The sequence below is a fragment of the Stegodyphus dumicola genome, chromosome 4 (assembly GCF_044657685.1).
Source record: "Stegodyphus dumicola isolate Sdum_Otavi_A_Nest chromosome 4, ASM4465768v1".
NCBI classification, from domain to species: domain Eukaryota; kingdom Metazoa; phylum Arthropoda; class Arachnida; order Araneae; family Eresidae; genus Stegodyphus; species Stegodyphus dumicola.
Window position 1 is genome coordinate 234,066,188 of NC_140771.1, and position 16,307 is coordinate 234,082,494.

The 16,307-nt window shown below is 30.1% G+C and overlaps 1 protein-coding gene across 4 annotated transcripts in view; it reads right to left on the reverse strand.

Moving 5' to 3' along the window:
• The window catches only part of LOC118184903 (uncharacterized), a 145,178-nt gene that overhangs the window by 50,790 nt on the left and 78,081 nt on the right, over nucleotides 1-16,307 (reverse strand). For all 4 annotated transcript variants that reach the window (XM_085816076.1, XM_085816078.1, XM_085816077.1 and 1 more), the window contains 4 exons: nucleotides 11,894-12,024; nucleotides 11,680-11,745; nucleotides 11,301-11,540; nucleotides 4,142-4,265 (listed from right to left, as the gene is read on the reverse strand). In XM_085816076.1, coding sequence (XP_085672202.1) covers nucleotides 4,142-4,265; nucleotides 11,301-11,540; nucleotides 11,680-11,745; nucleotides 11,894-12,024 — 561 coding nt within the window. The remainder of the gene's footprint in view (nucleotides 1-4,141; nucleotides 4,266-11,300; nucleotides 11,541-11,679; nucleotides 11,746-11,893; nucleotides 12,025-16,307) is intronic.

Below are 16,307 nucleotides of genomic sequence, written 5' to 3' on the forward strand. Positions count from 1 at the left end.
ATTTATCTTTTCAGTTATTCACTAAGAATAATTTACTTGGTGAACTTCTTAATTTACAGCAACCTATTTTCCTTTTCTTTTTTCATTGTAGACGAGCAGGAAAAAAAAGTCTACAACGGGGGGGGGGGGGATACTTTAAAATAATTTGAACAAAGTGCGTAAACCACATTTGGCGTTATTATCGCTCCCCCCCCCAAAAAAAGGGAGGTTGCTAAATTTCAAAATGCTTCAATATGTACATTCATGTACATCGTAGAAAATTTTGAATTAAAAAAAAAACTCTCATTTTTTGCAGGTGTGCCTAGAAATACGACTACTTTTAAGATGGTGTTAAAAATTTTAAAATACAAATTTTAAAAATAATGCATAAAAAATGTGCGAATTATATTTGGATACATATAAATTTCTAAAATTTCTCTCTCTCTCTCTTTTTTTTTCCAAATTCCACCTTAACAGTGAGATATCTTTTCAAGACTAACTTGATGCTTAGTGTTTTTCTAAGAATCATAATCAAATAATACAGAATGCTTATTACCTAACTTTCAAATTCTGTATGAAGGAATGGAGTAAGTTTAATAAAAAAGACATATTAATATATATATATCAAATTCAATTAACACCAAGGAGCTAAAACTTTGTGAGCTAATTTTTTAAAACTACTTGCACAATTTTTAAAAAACGTGGCAGTTTGGCATCATAATTTGAGTCATAGAATCGAAATATGGAAAAAAAAATTGGCATGTCATTTCAGAGAAAGTACAATTTAGTGTCAAAATACCTATATTAGAATGATGTTATACATATAAATCTAATATGTATCCAAAGTTGTGCTTTCCAGACATGAAAAACGCAATTTGAATTTCGTCATTCGGCCCAGTAGAACAGGAGATATAGAACTGACCCCCCTCTTTTTTTTGCACACTGTGCAATGTTTCTGCCATCTCTCAAGTTGTATACCTTAGGATTTGATGAACATTTGTTATTATCTATATTTTGTTATTATCAACCTTAGTTGGGCACTCTGATTGGTATAGTGGTTAGCGATGCTGGCTATTATAACAGTGGGCCTAAGTTTAAAGACTTGAGTAAGCATAGATGTTTGTAAGTGTAGAGTATTTCTGTGGTATGGGGGCAATTAAAATTCTGGGAGAAGTCCTCAGTTCTGTTCTGTGGAATGCTGTCCATCAAAACCGGTGAAATTTTATTGTTTTATCCATCTCTTGTCCTGTCAATGATCAAGGATCATCAAGATAATTTTATGAACACTGATATTTTTGCACTTGCTGCTGGCACTGATGTTTTTGTAGAGCTTTACCACCATTATATTTATGCCATTTTCTGCAAGCTTGATGCTTTTCTCCTCTTCTCTTTACAAAAATAAAACTGTAAATTACGGGGAAAATGCACAATTTGGTCTTCCATCTTAGTTTGTCGTAAAATCTGCCATGTTCAACCACATCACTCAATTTTATTTAAGAAGAAAATTTAGAACTGCCATTATTAACTATTTTTTAAACTGTGACCGGTTTTCAATTGTTAAATGATTATTATCAGTTTTTCAATGATGATATTGGATTCCCTTTGCTCTTATGGTACCTTAATTTTTCTTAAATGTTCTTTATTTTTGTAAATTTTTATAACTTCACAAAAATTATATTAATCCTTGAACAATATTAAATAGATGAAATAAGACTAATAAAACATATTCTTTAGTGGTAATTCTAAATTAATGAAATTGCTTCTTTCATGACAATGACTATATGCACCCCCCAAAAAATTATTTTTGGATACACCACTGACAGATCTATACTACTATGGAAGGTAAAAGAAATAGCATTGCAGATGAATATGAACAAAGTCTGTTTTTTCAACTGTTTGATTTCTCAAATTTAAATTAAACAATGGAGTCTGATATTATGCTATGAGTAGAGAAGTCGAAGATTTCTCACCCGAGTTTTTTGAAGATTGCTAAAAAACATTATTTTACAAAATGGATGAATATCAGCAGAAAGACATTTTTATCAATTATGAAACTGATCTCTTCTTTCACTTCAGAAGAAGCCAAGAAAAGTAGATATTGCCATCTTTTTTACTCTATGTAAATACTGATGCTATGGTTACCATCCTGAGCATTGTTAAAATGTTGTAAATATGATATGAAGTGAATAAAAAAGTATGGACGATCACAGAGATTTTTAATGGATGGCTCAAACAGGCAAAGTGATGAAAATAAAATTAAAATACTGCCTTTTATGGATAAATGCATTACTCTCAACTACAACTGTCTTTCATTTTCCCTGTCAAACTGTACAAGGATGCTACAATTTTTAGACCTAAACATAATGAAGAGTTTAAAGGTATTTTGCACAAAGAGATTAATTCAGAACTTTAACTGCAGAAAATACTGACAGAAAGATTAATTTTTCCTTCGACTTGGATTCAAATAAAATCAGGAATACATAAAAATTGATTTAAAAAAATAAGGGATTTCAAATGTGGAATCAGGCAAAACCATGATGAAAAGTATTGATGAAATTACAATAAGTGAAGAAGATTAGCATCTCCTAGAGTGATTACTTTAAAAGATATATGTAAAGAATGAGCAGTTCCAAAAATGTCAGTTTAAGAAGTGACTGAAACAAATATCTAAGTATACATTTAATCAGTGGGGAAAAATAATTAATCCTGTCTTCTTTTCAATAAGCAATGTTTTGCATTGGACATACATATAAATTTCTAAAATTTCTCTCTCTTTTTTTTCCAAATTCCACCTTAACAGTGAGATATCTTTTCAAGACTTTAACTTGATGCTTAGTGTTTTCCTAAGAATCATAATCAAATAATACAGAGTGTTTATAAAGTCCTGGACCCATTTTGATGTTTAATAACTCATAAAATGATGAAGATATAAACAAACTTATGGCATTTATTGATGGAATAACTTATATATTTTCCTTTTCAGGTCTAAATATCTTCACTTTTTTAAATATCATCTGCGCATATGGTTAATTTCAGATAATTTCATTTTCCAGTCTAAATATCTGTACTTTTCTAAATATCATCTGCTTATTAATTGCATTTTTCTCTCTGGGAATTTTCTCTCTTTTTCTATATGGGGATCTGAAAACCCCCATTAATACCGTGAGGCACAAAGGGATTCCCCAAAGGTTAATGTGTGGTGTGGACTAATGCACGGCCGAGCCATTGGGCTTTTCTTTTTTACAGAAAAGACGGTCTCATCAGTCGTATACATGTTGGAAAACTTCGTATTTCCACAACTAGAAGAGCTTCAGCCACATGTCTTTTTGTAACAAGATGGTGCACCACCTCATTGGGGTAATTATGGTATGAATGAACTGAATGTTCGTAGTTATTTGAATGACCATTTTATAGGAAGATGGATTGGGTGAGGAGGTCCAATTCCTTGGCCACCCAGATCACCTGATATAATGCCGCTGGACTTTTTCCTTTGGGGATTTGTAAAGGACAACATTTACAGGAAGAGAGTGTCGAACATTGATGGCCTAAAAGCCAGAATTACAACCGCAATAGCCTCTGTGGATGCCGACATGCTTGCTGGTACCTGGCGTGAAATTGAATATCGACTTGATATTCTCAGTGCAACGAAGGGGGCACACGTGGAAGTTCATTGACAAAGGTCATGAAACTTTTTGAGTCTATCTAACTATTTATGTTATTAATTTTAATCTATCTTTATTATTTTATAAGCTATTAAACATCAAAATGGGTACGGGATTTTAAAAACACCCTGTATATTAAATGAAAATGTTTTCTATTGAAAAAATAAATAAAATAAAATAAAATAAAAATAAAATCTGTGTTTTCATCTAGAAATCTTCCCAGAAAAAAACATTAATTATTGAAGATAATCTAATGAAATTAATTAATATCCTGCTCAGTTACATGTTAAACATTATCATACTGTTTGAAATCTTACATTTTAAGAATGAAATATATAAATTAAAAAGATACCCATAATTTTAAACAAACCAAAATTCAAATGATAACAGTAAATACTTTTAATAGCTATTACAAAATAGCATGATATCATATCTATGGATATATTCAGTTGAATAGACCACAAATTAGTTTAAAATTCAAATTTTAAATTAATACTTACATTAAGCCTGCTAATGAGAAAATCTAAAAGATGGCCAATTTTATTGCTATGCAATATATACACAGAATTTTCATAACAGTTATCAATAGCATTTCCAGCTGTACTACTGACATGATTGATGATCCTAAATACATTAAATAAAAAAATGCAGCTATATTATAAATCAAATTGGAAAATACATATTTAAAAAGAAATTTTTAGTCAAATGTATGCATATTTTTTTAACAGTAAAACAACACCCAAATGTATGAAATACTTAAGGGGAAAAAAAAAAGAGAGAGAGAAAGAAAGAATCAAGAAATTCTGATGAGAATGAAAACGGAAACCATGAAATCAAAACCATGAGTCAAATTCAAATAATTACTTATACGTGTAATGTGATATTTGTACTCAGCCTATTATCTTTTTAACAATACATTTTTCAAATATTATCTGCAGAATATGACAACTTTTGTAGTTATATAAATTTACAGTTGAGCTTATTTTTTCTGGGATTTACTGATGTTTCAAGCGAAATAAATCTATTAGGAAATAAACTACTAGGAACATTAACAAATTCAGGGTAGCACTACAGCAAACAACTTCAGTTATACTAATCAAAATGATGCTAAGAATTATACAAAAATTTAACAATAGGCTGAAAAAGTGTTGCATAAATTGCAGAGAATTTTGAAAAATATGTTGTTGAATATACGAGGCTGAAGAGTGAAATGGCACAAAATAAATGGCACTACATATCTTATTACATGTTCTTTTACATTTCTTTAAATGGGAATTAAAGACTTTTAAGGATCTTTAAGTGCTATCAATGAAAAAATTTAAGAGCTTAATCAGCAAACAGAACTGAATAAATTGAAGCAATTATCTATGCAACTGCTTTTCTCTATTTACACGATAGAGAAAAGCAGTTGCATAGATAATTGCTTCAATTTATTCAGTTCTGTTTGCTGATTAAGCTCTTAAATTTTTAACTTTAAGAATAAAACAGAAGTATGTACTATGCATCATTATTATTAAACAATCTAATATTTAACATAAAACAAATTTGAGTATAAAATCAAATCTCTAAAAGTTTTCAGAAAGTTGACATTAAATTAGAAACATGTTTTTTTAAACATTTATAGTTTATATTCATAACATGCAGGTGGGAAAAATTCAAGGAACAACTACTCCCCCCAAAAAGGGGGCTTATGTTAATTTGTTATTTCTATTAAATGAAGTCTAAGGAAAGGCTGTTGGTCAATCAAAATAATATTGGGATTCACCTTCAATACACTGAAATATGCAAAACTTTTGCACCCATTCTTTCGGCATGTACGTAAAGAAGAGAAAGGGGTGTTTCAAATTCTAATTTCAAAGATTGTTTGAAGGGATGGGTAAACTTTATGTATATGAAAGGTAGAATATGTCATTGATAAGGTGTCTGACTTATTGAGAGGAGCAACATGGAAACGGGACGGATACTGACACAGGTCTACATGAACTTCAAAGTAAAAAAAAAAAAGTGTCACATCAAGAATCTGGAAATGGTTTAAGACACTGCTGATGTATGCAGATAAACAAGTCAAGTTTTTATGCTTCAGTCAGATGTAATTATATGCTTAAATATTTTTTACATATCACTAAAATTTTGTAATACCAAATTTTGTTTACCACATTTTATATCCTTCTTATGTCCTTATTTATTTATTTTTCAGAAATAGACAATTCTGCATTTTGAAGATATGCCAGGCATGACGAAATAAAGACCTTATACAAGTTCCTATGTACTTAGCTGCAAAAATCATTAAGTTTTTTATATTTGTTCCTTTAATTTGTCCCATCAGTGTATTTGAGTTACTTTTTATGGTACTGGTTTTAATCCCAAAACTATCAGATTTCTATGGAAAAACCTATATTTTACTGTAAAAGAATATTTAGAAATATGGTAACAAGACAGCAAAAGTACACTAATCTCAAGACTACAAAACTTGCACCAATTTTTCAAGTTGGTTTTTCTAAGTTAAAAAAAAAAAAAAAAAAAAAAGTTCAGTTATGCTCCAAAAATCATATATACATTAAATAAACATGTAATAATCTCTTATATAGCATTATGTTATTAATACTGAAAAGACTTTAAAATGTGGTACAACTCATTTCTAACATATCTTCCAGTGTGTCGCTATGGTAAATAAATAGAGTGAATTTTAAAGAATGCATTTATTCTATTGTGGTTTATGCGCTGTCTGCAAAGTAGATTTAATTCAATCCAATAAGTTTAAACGAAATGCTAGAAAAAATGCGTATAATTTAATATTCCGTACAAGGAAGTCATGTGGTGTACACATCAGTTTTTTTTTTTTTTTTTTTGTGGCTTTATTATTAAGTATTGTTTTCTTCGCATTTACGCCATGTTCAATTCAATAGTAAAATCATAAAAATTTTAAAAGCAGCATAGCAGCATATGTTTTGAATTCCCGATGCAGTGTTAAAATGTTGGCATACATTTTTCTATTTTTCTTTTCGGTCTTTTCTCAGTTCATCATATCAAAGTTCAGTTTTCTTAGTAAGATGCTTATAATTTTTTTTTTTGTGTGTTTTATTATTAAAATTTTGTTTATAACTTTATTTATTAAATATCACGCTCTTCGCATTACGTCACGAAAACATTGAATATTTTTAATTAGATAGATGATGAATTAAATGCATTTTTATTATTTAAATCAATCCGATTCAAAAGTAAGAACCGAATATTCTTTAAGAACTGCATCTATTGGTTTCAAATAGCTTAACTTGTTAATCCACAACAGACAGATTCAATTTGAAAGATAAATATCTTAAATTTTGCCAAATAGCAACAGACTCGAATGCGACGCATCATTTATAGTGATCTGACAGAAAATCGTGTTTCCTTTTGGGCTACTAAGACAGTAATAATAAAATATTAAATAATAGTTTCCAAATAATTTTTTACTATTCCTTGGTGTTTGTCAAGGTACAACTAAAAGATTTATTAATAAAACCATGTTTTAAAGTCTATCTAGAGTAAATTAAAAAATATATTAATTGATTTTAGGACTTTTTAATTTATTATTATTATCATTATTGCGATTCATTGCTTCATTTATTTCAATCGTTTTTAATTTGCGCGGTCATATTAGATAGCACAGCGCTCTAGCTTGATGTTAGCTCTATATATTTTTTTCTCTTTATATATGCACATATAAGAGTAGAAAATAGGGAATTTTTATCTTTCGTTAAGAAACAGCAGTTTCTAAAGAAAAACTGCATAAATGTTTAAAATTGGCTTAATCTATACATATATAAGCAAAATACTACTGACTCATCACGAGATCTCCGAAACTATACACCCGATTGACTTGAAATTTTGCATGGTTACTCATTCCACAATATAAACCTGCACTAAGAATGGATTTTACGTAAATCTTGCCAAAATGGATTTTTGTCATACAATAGAAATTTCTCATACATTTGGTTTTCAAATCCAAGTTCAGAATTTTCTTTTCTTGTTGCCGAAACAAGATATGTTTAGATAACACAACTAATTTCACGAAATGTGGCGATATGTGTTCTGCGCTGGTTTTTGGCGTGATTGCGTGTTGTATGGCAACCCTGTTGACGTTGAAAAATCTTTCACTGGAGTTCGTTGGTTCGCATCATGCTCTGTGTCTGAGAAGCTAGGGAGGAAAGATAAAATGGTGGAAGTTGTTGCAGTTCGGCAAAAGGAAATATCGTCGTGGCCATACTGTTGAGGGGCAGTGGGTATTTGGAGGTGTGGAAAGAGGGTCTGGAAGATTACTTTTAGTGGCTGTGCATGATAGAAGTAGGGATTTGATTATTTGTTATTTTATTTATTTGTGAACCATTGTATGAATTTTCTGGATAGTGTGTCTGGCTGTCATATAAATACGTTAGTGATTACATGGCAGCATGTTAAAGGCGGTATGAAATTGGTATTTCTGCTGTTCAAAAAAGCATTAATTCATGGTAAGTGTATTTTATTTTATTCTTGTTCTTATTTTGTAGAATGTTATTGTACATGGTATTCTTTGAAATTTATTGTTATGTTAATTTATTAAAGTGAGGTGTGCGTAGTTTGTAGATTCGTTCGTTGCCTAGATTGTGCCATTCGTAGATGTTTTTTTAAGTTAAAACATATTGCTACATGGACTCTTGTCAAATAATTTTGGTTAGAAACTTTACGGTTTTGCTATCTAAATTTTTTGTTTTTGTTTTGGATTTTTTAGCTTAAATTGTGTGTTTAAAACGTGGTTTTTGCATTTGCGAAAACCGTGTTTTTGGAGACATTTTAGGCTTAAAGTTCGAAATGTAGACAAAAAATTTAGATAGCAATATGGCAGCTTGGAGTTTCTCGCCAAAAATGTTTGGCAAGAAATTTGGCGACTTGAGAGTGCATATCAGAGTAGTTCCTAAAATGTTTACAGAAAATAAATATCCATAAGTTCTTAACTTATTAAACAGAGTATTATTGATGTACTCAAATGGTTACCGACTAGAAAGATTTCCTCCAACTATTTCTCCCAAAGAAAATTTTATAGTAATCTTATTTAATTTTATCAACAGATTTATATTTGAGATACCATATACGGATTCATATTCCAAAACTAATAACTATTTCTAATCAATGGGAATCTAGATTTAATTATGTCTCTTATTTATTTAAATTTTATTTTCAAATCTTTCTAAATAATTTTGCTATTTTTGTTACTGATATGAACAGAAATTTAGTTCCACAATAGATCTAAACTCACAGATATCAAACTGAGCACAATTTATCAAAAAAGGTTGTTGCAAACATACAAATAAGGCTTCTTAAATTCTACAAAAAATGAAAATATTTAAGACAGTGATATAAATGCTAATGTATAAATAAAATACACATAATACAAATTTGAAATAAATTTAAAAATTAGTCTCCTTATTTTTTTTTCAGTCATCCAAATTTTAGCAATTAGGGCTTAAACTTCATGAACTGAAAGTTTTGATTCTCTGGCAGAAAGTCAAAATTAATATAGATAGATCTGCATTATAAAATAAAGGAATTTTCTTTTAATTTTTATGCTCGTCTTCTTATTCACATCTGAGAGGAAAATGAAATGACAATTTTTTTTTTTTTTTTTTTTTTAAATTTTAGCTTATAGCTTATATGCTTAATATTTTTTTATGCTCATATTTACAGAAATATATGTCAAATTTTAGTCTCAAAATATTTGTTCATCTGGAAAGTTCCATAATTTTTCAAACTGAAGCACACTTTTTTCTAATTATCTTGTTACTGGTAACAAAGAGCAACCTTGATTGAAACAGTCTTTTCTGCTCATGAATTCTAGCACATGTTGAGGCTAATTCCCCCCTCCCAGAGTAACATAAAAGAATGGAAAAATCAAGTTCATTATTGTCATATTATACTCTTTTATTTAACTGCTAGTCAGATTGCTTGTACAATTTATGCTGTATGTGGATAAAATGCTGTTTCTGATAACACAGCTTGAATGTGGTTTCAAAAGTTTAAATGTAAAAATTTCAGCCTTGAAGATGATGCCTGCTCTGGATAACCATCCTCTGTAAACAAAGACCTATTAAGAGATGGCACTGAAAACCCACATTATACAGTTCAGTAACCATCAGACAGAGAGGCTAAATATTTCAAAAAGTAAAGTATGTGATCATTTGAAAAAAAAAAAAAAAAAAAAAAAAAAAAAAAAAATGGGTATGTAAGGCATTACAATGTATAGAAGTTCCATTATTTAACACATATTGCTTGAGTTTTAGAATGCAATTTTTTGCTGAAAAGAAATATAAAACTCCTTTTTTGAAATAGCTCATTATCTGATCTGAGAAGTGGATATTATATAATGTTACAACAAAAAGAATTTATGGTAAGCCAAAAGAGCCTCCTTTAGTAACATTGAGATGAGCTGCATACCAAAAAAGCACTGTTTTATGGTGGGACTACAAAGGAATTGTATATTGTGAATTGTTGCCTACAAATTAGATAATAAATAAAAAAAATACTGTTTCTAAATGGCACTACTAAAAGTAGAAATTGAAGCAAAGCAGCTAGAATTCACTAATCGAGGTGTTATCTTTCATCATCACAACAATGCTCTGCCCAACATTTTAATGAATGTCAGATAAAAACTTTGAGACAATGACATATTGGCTCAGTTTGTAACCCCCCATATTTATTCTAAGTTGTCTCTTCATTTTTATCTCTTCAAATAATTTCAAATTTTCTGAATGGAGTTCATTTCTTTGGAGACTGACGAACAGCATCTTGATAATTTCTTTATGAATAAAACTAACGACTTTTTTTTTTAATTTTTTTTTTTTTTTATTATTTCCAGCTGCTGGAAAGCTAGCAAAATATAAATAAAATAAAATTGTCTTATGTGATTCAATGAAATATTCTAATGTTTTATACTGCTATATTTGCATTATTTATCACCAAAAACTGCAGAACTTTCCAGATAACCCAATATTAAAAATATTTATTTACGATTTTGTATTAACAATGCAAAAAATAATAAAAATATGCAAATAATGCATATTTTTATTATTTTTGCACAAAGAAGAAAAAAAGTAAATAAATGTGTAAGCAGAAAAATTCATTAGCAAAATATTTCAAGAATATTTGAAATATTCTGAATGTATTATTATTATTTAAATTAAACAATTATTTACAATTTCAGTCTTTACTATAACTTTTCCTTTCTCACCAGAATGCAAATTAGTTAGATAGTATTTGAACTGAGGTTTTGGGATTGGTATTTGGTGTATTGAGAATACGGCAAAGCACACTAGGGCTATCTGCCTAAGGGGAGGGATGCCTTCGTGGAGGACAAAAGGGAAACTGGCTCGTAAACACTTTACACATGGGGAAAATCACGAAAACGCCCATGCAGCCATGATCATATCATGATGCATGATCATCATATTTTGATTATACACAAAGAATGAGATACACTACTCCAACAATCCATTACTTATGATAAAATGGATAGCATGTCTAAAAAATAATGAACATATTCTATATTCTATTATGCATATAAGGAGAGATTGAAAAGAAAACTAGAAACGAGGGGTACATGCCTGGTCTATGTGAATAACTTGATGAAAAAGGAGCATGGGAACTTACTTTTTATGCAGAAAAGCTATCTTATCTGATGGAAATTTAGAAATAATGCCAAAAATGTCAATTATAGCTGATATACCACCAATAACTCTTAACTTAGCTTTATCTTGATAAAGCATTTTTTGCAATATGATATCCATTTCAGTTAAGCAGCGTTCTAATGCAGAGAATAAGCTGGTGTCATTGGAATGTTTGTCATAAGAAGCAGCCAGCTTTTTAACATCACTTATTACTTTAGACATCCTGCAATCACAGAAAATATTACATAAATAACACAATAAAAAATTCAGAAAATAATAATATAAACACCATCAAATCCAAAACATGTATTGATATATAACTTTAACACTGGATAACTTGCATTACAATAGAAAATACATACTTTGTTCTCACATTAGAATTCACAGAATTGTCAACATTTTGCAGCTGAGATTCAAATTCTTGGCCTCTGAAAAAGTATATATAAAAAAACTAAATACATTTTTTAACATTTCAATCAAAATTTAGAATTTTTTAAAAATGCTTTTAACAGTAAACAAATATTTATATGATGGTCACAAATACCAATATTATATCATTGCACTGAAAATGCTTACCTCATGGACATTCTTTGCCTTAACTTTTTGCAACGTTTCTTTAAAGCTTTTTGCCTTTCTTTGTCAAGGGCAATATTAGGATCCAGTTGATCAGTAGAAGCATCAACAATATGTTTTAAATTATACAACTCCTAAAAGCAAAAACAAAAATTTTAAATTATTTAAAATTTACAATTTTTGGTTTTTAAGGATTTAGTTTGGAGTCTTATCAGTCTCAAAATGATATGCATTTCACATAACAGAAACTTTATCACACAATATGCATCATTGCATTTTCCTTTAAATATCCATACAAGTAAGGCATGGTAATCATTAAATCAACTTAACTTCAGTACTTACATATTATCCCAATGACTGGGTATGATGGTTACAATGAAAACCATGAAAGTTGAAGAAGATTCTGCTGAAGTTGCACCAACTGTTTCTGTGAAATTTTGGATGAACTCACAGGTCTTTATTCAATAAACAATCTGATCCACTTCATTTATACCCTTCCTAAAAAGGCTTCTGTTGGTATCTATTATTTTGCTAGCCTCTCCAATTTTACTGGAAGCTCTATTTAGAATGATAGCAAACCCACTCCCCACAGGTAAATGTTTCAATATATTTCTATTTTGTCAGCCATATTCTGCTGATTATATAGTCTCCATTAATACACACGTTTTTTGATTGTAAGTTCTTATAACTACTATGAAAATAATCCACTGTTTCCTTCTCTGTAAAAGCCAGGTCCCAAATGTTAATTGTCTCGTTTTAAAGAGCACGGAAAAAATACAGTAATGACAATTAATTTATATCTTTCTTCATACGAACAAAAGTGGCTTATTGAGAATCTATCAGGTTTACATCAAATGAAAGCACAGATGTTATGAGTTTATCGTTACATCATGGTTATCCGCAACTGGCACTAAATCACACTGCTTAGCAACAGTTTTACGGCCGATAGGATAATAATAGTAGCTTTCTTTACAGTGAAGAAGTTATCTGGAAAATTATAGAGAAAATCTAGCGATCAAATACTTGCTCACTAATCAAAAAGCAATAAATGCAGTGAAATTTCAATTTTATAAACTTTGGAAAAGAGATACAATCTAGCAAGTGGCATCAGATTTCATGACCTTCCCAGAAGTCCCCAAAGTTCCCAATTTAGGAGCTCTTTCTCATCTATTGAGCAAATATTTATTTGAATCACAAAACAACATTTTCAAGTGGAAACATGATTAATCTAATGTAAAGATGAATATACTCATTGCTCATTAACAGTTTAAGACCCATTAAAACAAATTTAGGAGGAATGTTGATTAGCTTAAATGCAAGGGGAAATTTTTTTTCCCTTTTGCAAGAATTTCAAAGCTTGCATATTTGCTATTTTAGATTAAGAATAATTTCCAAGCAGGAATCGATATCAACCTAATATAATAGAAGCCATGTGATCAAAAGATTAAAGATTCTACAAGTTTGTATGTTAAAAAAAAGGCGGAGGAAATATATGATTCTGGATAATTTCTTTCTATTAAAGAAAAAAGGAACTTGCAGCAATGGTGCAAGAGAATTATTTGGGTTTAATTTAACTTCACTATTTATTCTTATGAAACAATATTTAAAGATAAAATATATTAAAAAATTAAATGTTTATTACCATGCTGAAGATGAGACCACTTTTAACCATCAACACTAAATGCAATTTTTTGCTTCCTAACTTTCCAATCAACTGCTTTTTTTTCTACCTATTTTTGACAGTTTCCAACACTTAGAGAAATTAATGAATGCATATTATAAATTGTCAAATATTTTATGCAGCCTAACAAATGCATGAAGGATACCTACAGGCCAAAATAATAAATAAATCTGTTGTCATACCTAACAACCTTATAAAATAGCTCATAGTAAAAGTCTCAAATATGAAACAGTTATTCTGTTTTTTCATTGATACTTATGCACTAGCACAACCATTTTAGCAGAAGTTGCCAAATGCCAAACTCTGGCAAATATGTGCAGAGTTCCAGTGGTTTTAAAAACAGGCTGTGGTATTTTTTTTTTAATCTTAAACTCAGTTCTAAAACATGCATTTGTTTGACTACTCTATTCATGGAAGAAACTGATGAAAATTTCTGCAGCAATAGAATTTATCTGCAAAATCACTAATGAGAACAACTGCTTTGAATCCACTCTTAAATTAATCACCACAAAATTTTACCTGGATAAAACAAATAAAAATGTGCTTGTAAGTAGGTTTATTAATATATTTTTGAGGAAAATATCCAATTAAATGTGAAATATGTATGTATGTAACAAATAGTTATAAGCAAGTATAAGTCTTTTTTTAAAAAAAACTTCCATAAAAATTACTTAAATTGGTGCCAAGGTGGCTGTACTAATATATAAGTATCATTTTTTCACATTTTACAAAAAGAATACATTTTAAACTAGCAGTTTCCAAAACTATTCTGAAGCAGATATATATATATCATACTTGCCAACCTATGACACTCAAAAATCAGGAGATTTTTTACAATGTTAAAAAGACTTTTTAAATGATAAAAATATAGTTTTTAATAATGAATGAACTTTAAGTAGTAACTAATTCTTAAATGCAAGCAACACAAAATACCTTACACATAAAAAAATTTTTACTACACGCATCGTTTAAGGGAAAAAAAAAAAAAAAAAAAAAGACTTTTTAATCAGTTTTTGTACAAATGTTATAAACAGTGGCAGATTTTGCTTTCTTTAAGAAAGAAACTTTATCATTGTGTTCACAGCAATTGCCACGTAGGCCTGCTTTCGCTGATAAAAGTTTTTCTAATGTGCCATCTCTAATATTAGATCTAAATTTAGTCCTCGTTTTCACAACAACACTGAGGATCCTCTCACACTCTGCATTACTATAGGGAACTGCCAAGATGACCAACACAATTCTAGACAGTTCACTATATTTTAAAATTCCATCAGCACCTTTCAGTTTTGCAATTAAACTCCGCTGGGTGTCAATCGTAGATGATTTTATAACTTCATCCAAGTTTTCTAATTGTAAACTGCTGTTATGCAGCTGTTGGAACTGTTTTAATTTTTCCTTCCTTTTAGAACTCCTTTCAAGATAATAATAAATATCAACAATGTGTTCATCCACATTTATTGGTAAAGAAGTTGCCCCTTTTTCAGCTGCTAAATTTAAGAGGTGACAGGTGCACCTCATAATCTGAATTTTCCTTTCTTAAGATGCCTGCAACACCAGCCTTCCAAGCATACCAATACTGGTGCATTATCGGCACCAAGTGCTAAGCAATTATCCAGAGTGCCTGCAGTTTTCTTTTAAAGTTTTAATAATTAGCTGTGCTATAATAAATCCTGTCAAATGTCCTTATAAAGTGGGAACATAAAGTAAACTGCACTCAATTTCTGAAGACTCTGGATCAAAAAAAGAAACAACAATTGGATACAGTTTTGAATCGGTATTATTGCTTCCATCAGTAGAGAGGCAGACCGGAGCTGTTTTAATGCAGTCAATAACTGAAGATTTATTTTTCAAACCCATTTCTTTAACAATTGCACCTGTTTTGATTCTTGCACTTTGAGTATTTCTTGGCGATTTCACTATCGGGAAACATTTTTCTAAATAAAGCTGCAGCGTGATCCGATGCATTCAGTAGCAGGTTGTGCTCCAGTAAAAAGGCAGAGAACAGACATTCTGCATTAATAACTTTTTGGTCCTTTGTTTCCGAAGAAAAATTTAATTTTTCGTTTTTTTCAAAACAATTCATGTTATCCTTGTGTTTTTGTGTACGCACATGTTTGAGAACATCCGCCCTTCCAACATACGAAATCGAAAAATCGCAACAACAGGCGGTACACATCGCAAATTTATTACATTTCCTTGAGGAAATAATGGAAGGAAAGTCAACTGTGTACGATTTTTGAAACGTACACGAGTATTTCACCTTTCTCGCAGACGTAACAAAAGATGATAATTTCTAAAACTATTTCCCTAAGCCACGTGTACTCACACAACTCAGGACAAAATGAACGAAATAACTAAAAAGAACGTCCAAATAACAACTTGCTTTGTCCTCATTGGCTAATATATGCCAGCTGACACGCAGTGGAGCTCGAAGCCTATTGGAGAACTGGAGAATGACGTTTCTGGATACGTATAATGCTCTCACTCACAAAGCAGAAGCTATCTGATTCGCAAGGTTTTGTTTTAGATATAATGTAGAGAAAATTCAATTGCTTTCAGACGTCCAAAAGCACTTTTTTTATTCATATAACAAAGTATTAAGCCAAGTTGCATAAAAATCGTGAGAAATATTAAGAATAAGAAAAAGTTGGGAGAAATATATTGTAAATCGGGTTGGCGGGAGAGCGGTCGAAAATCGGGAGTCTCCCGCCTAAATCGGGAGAGTTGGCAACTCTG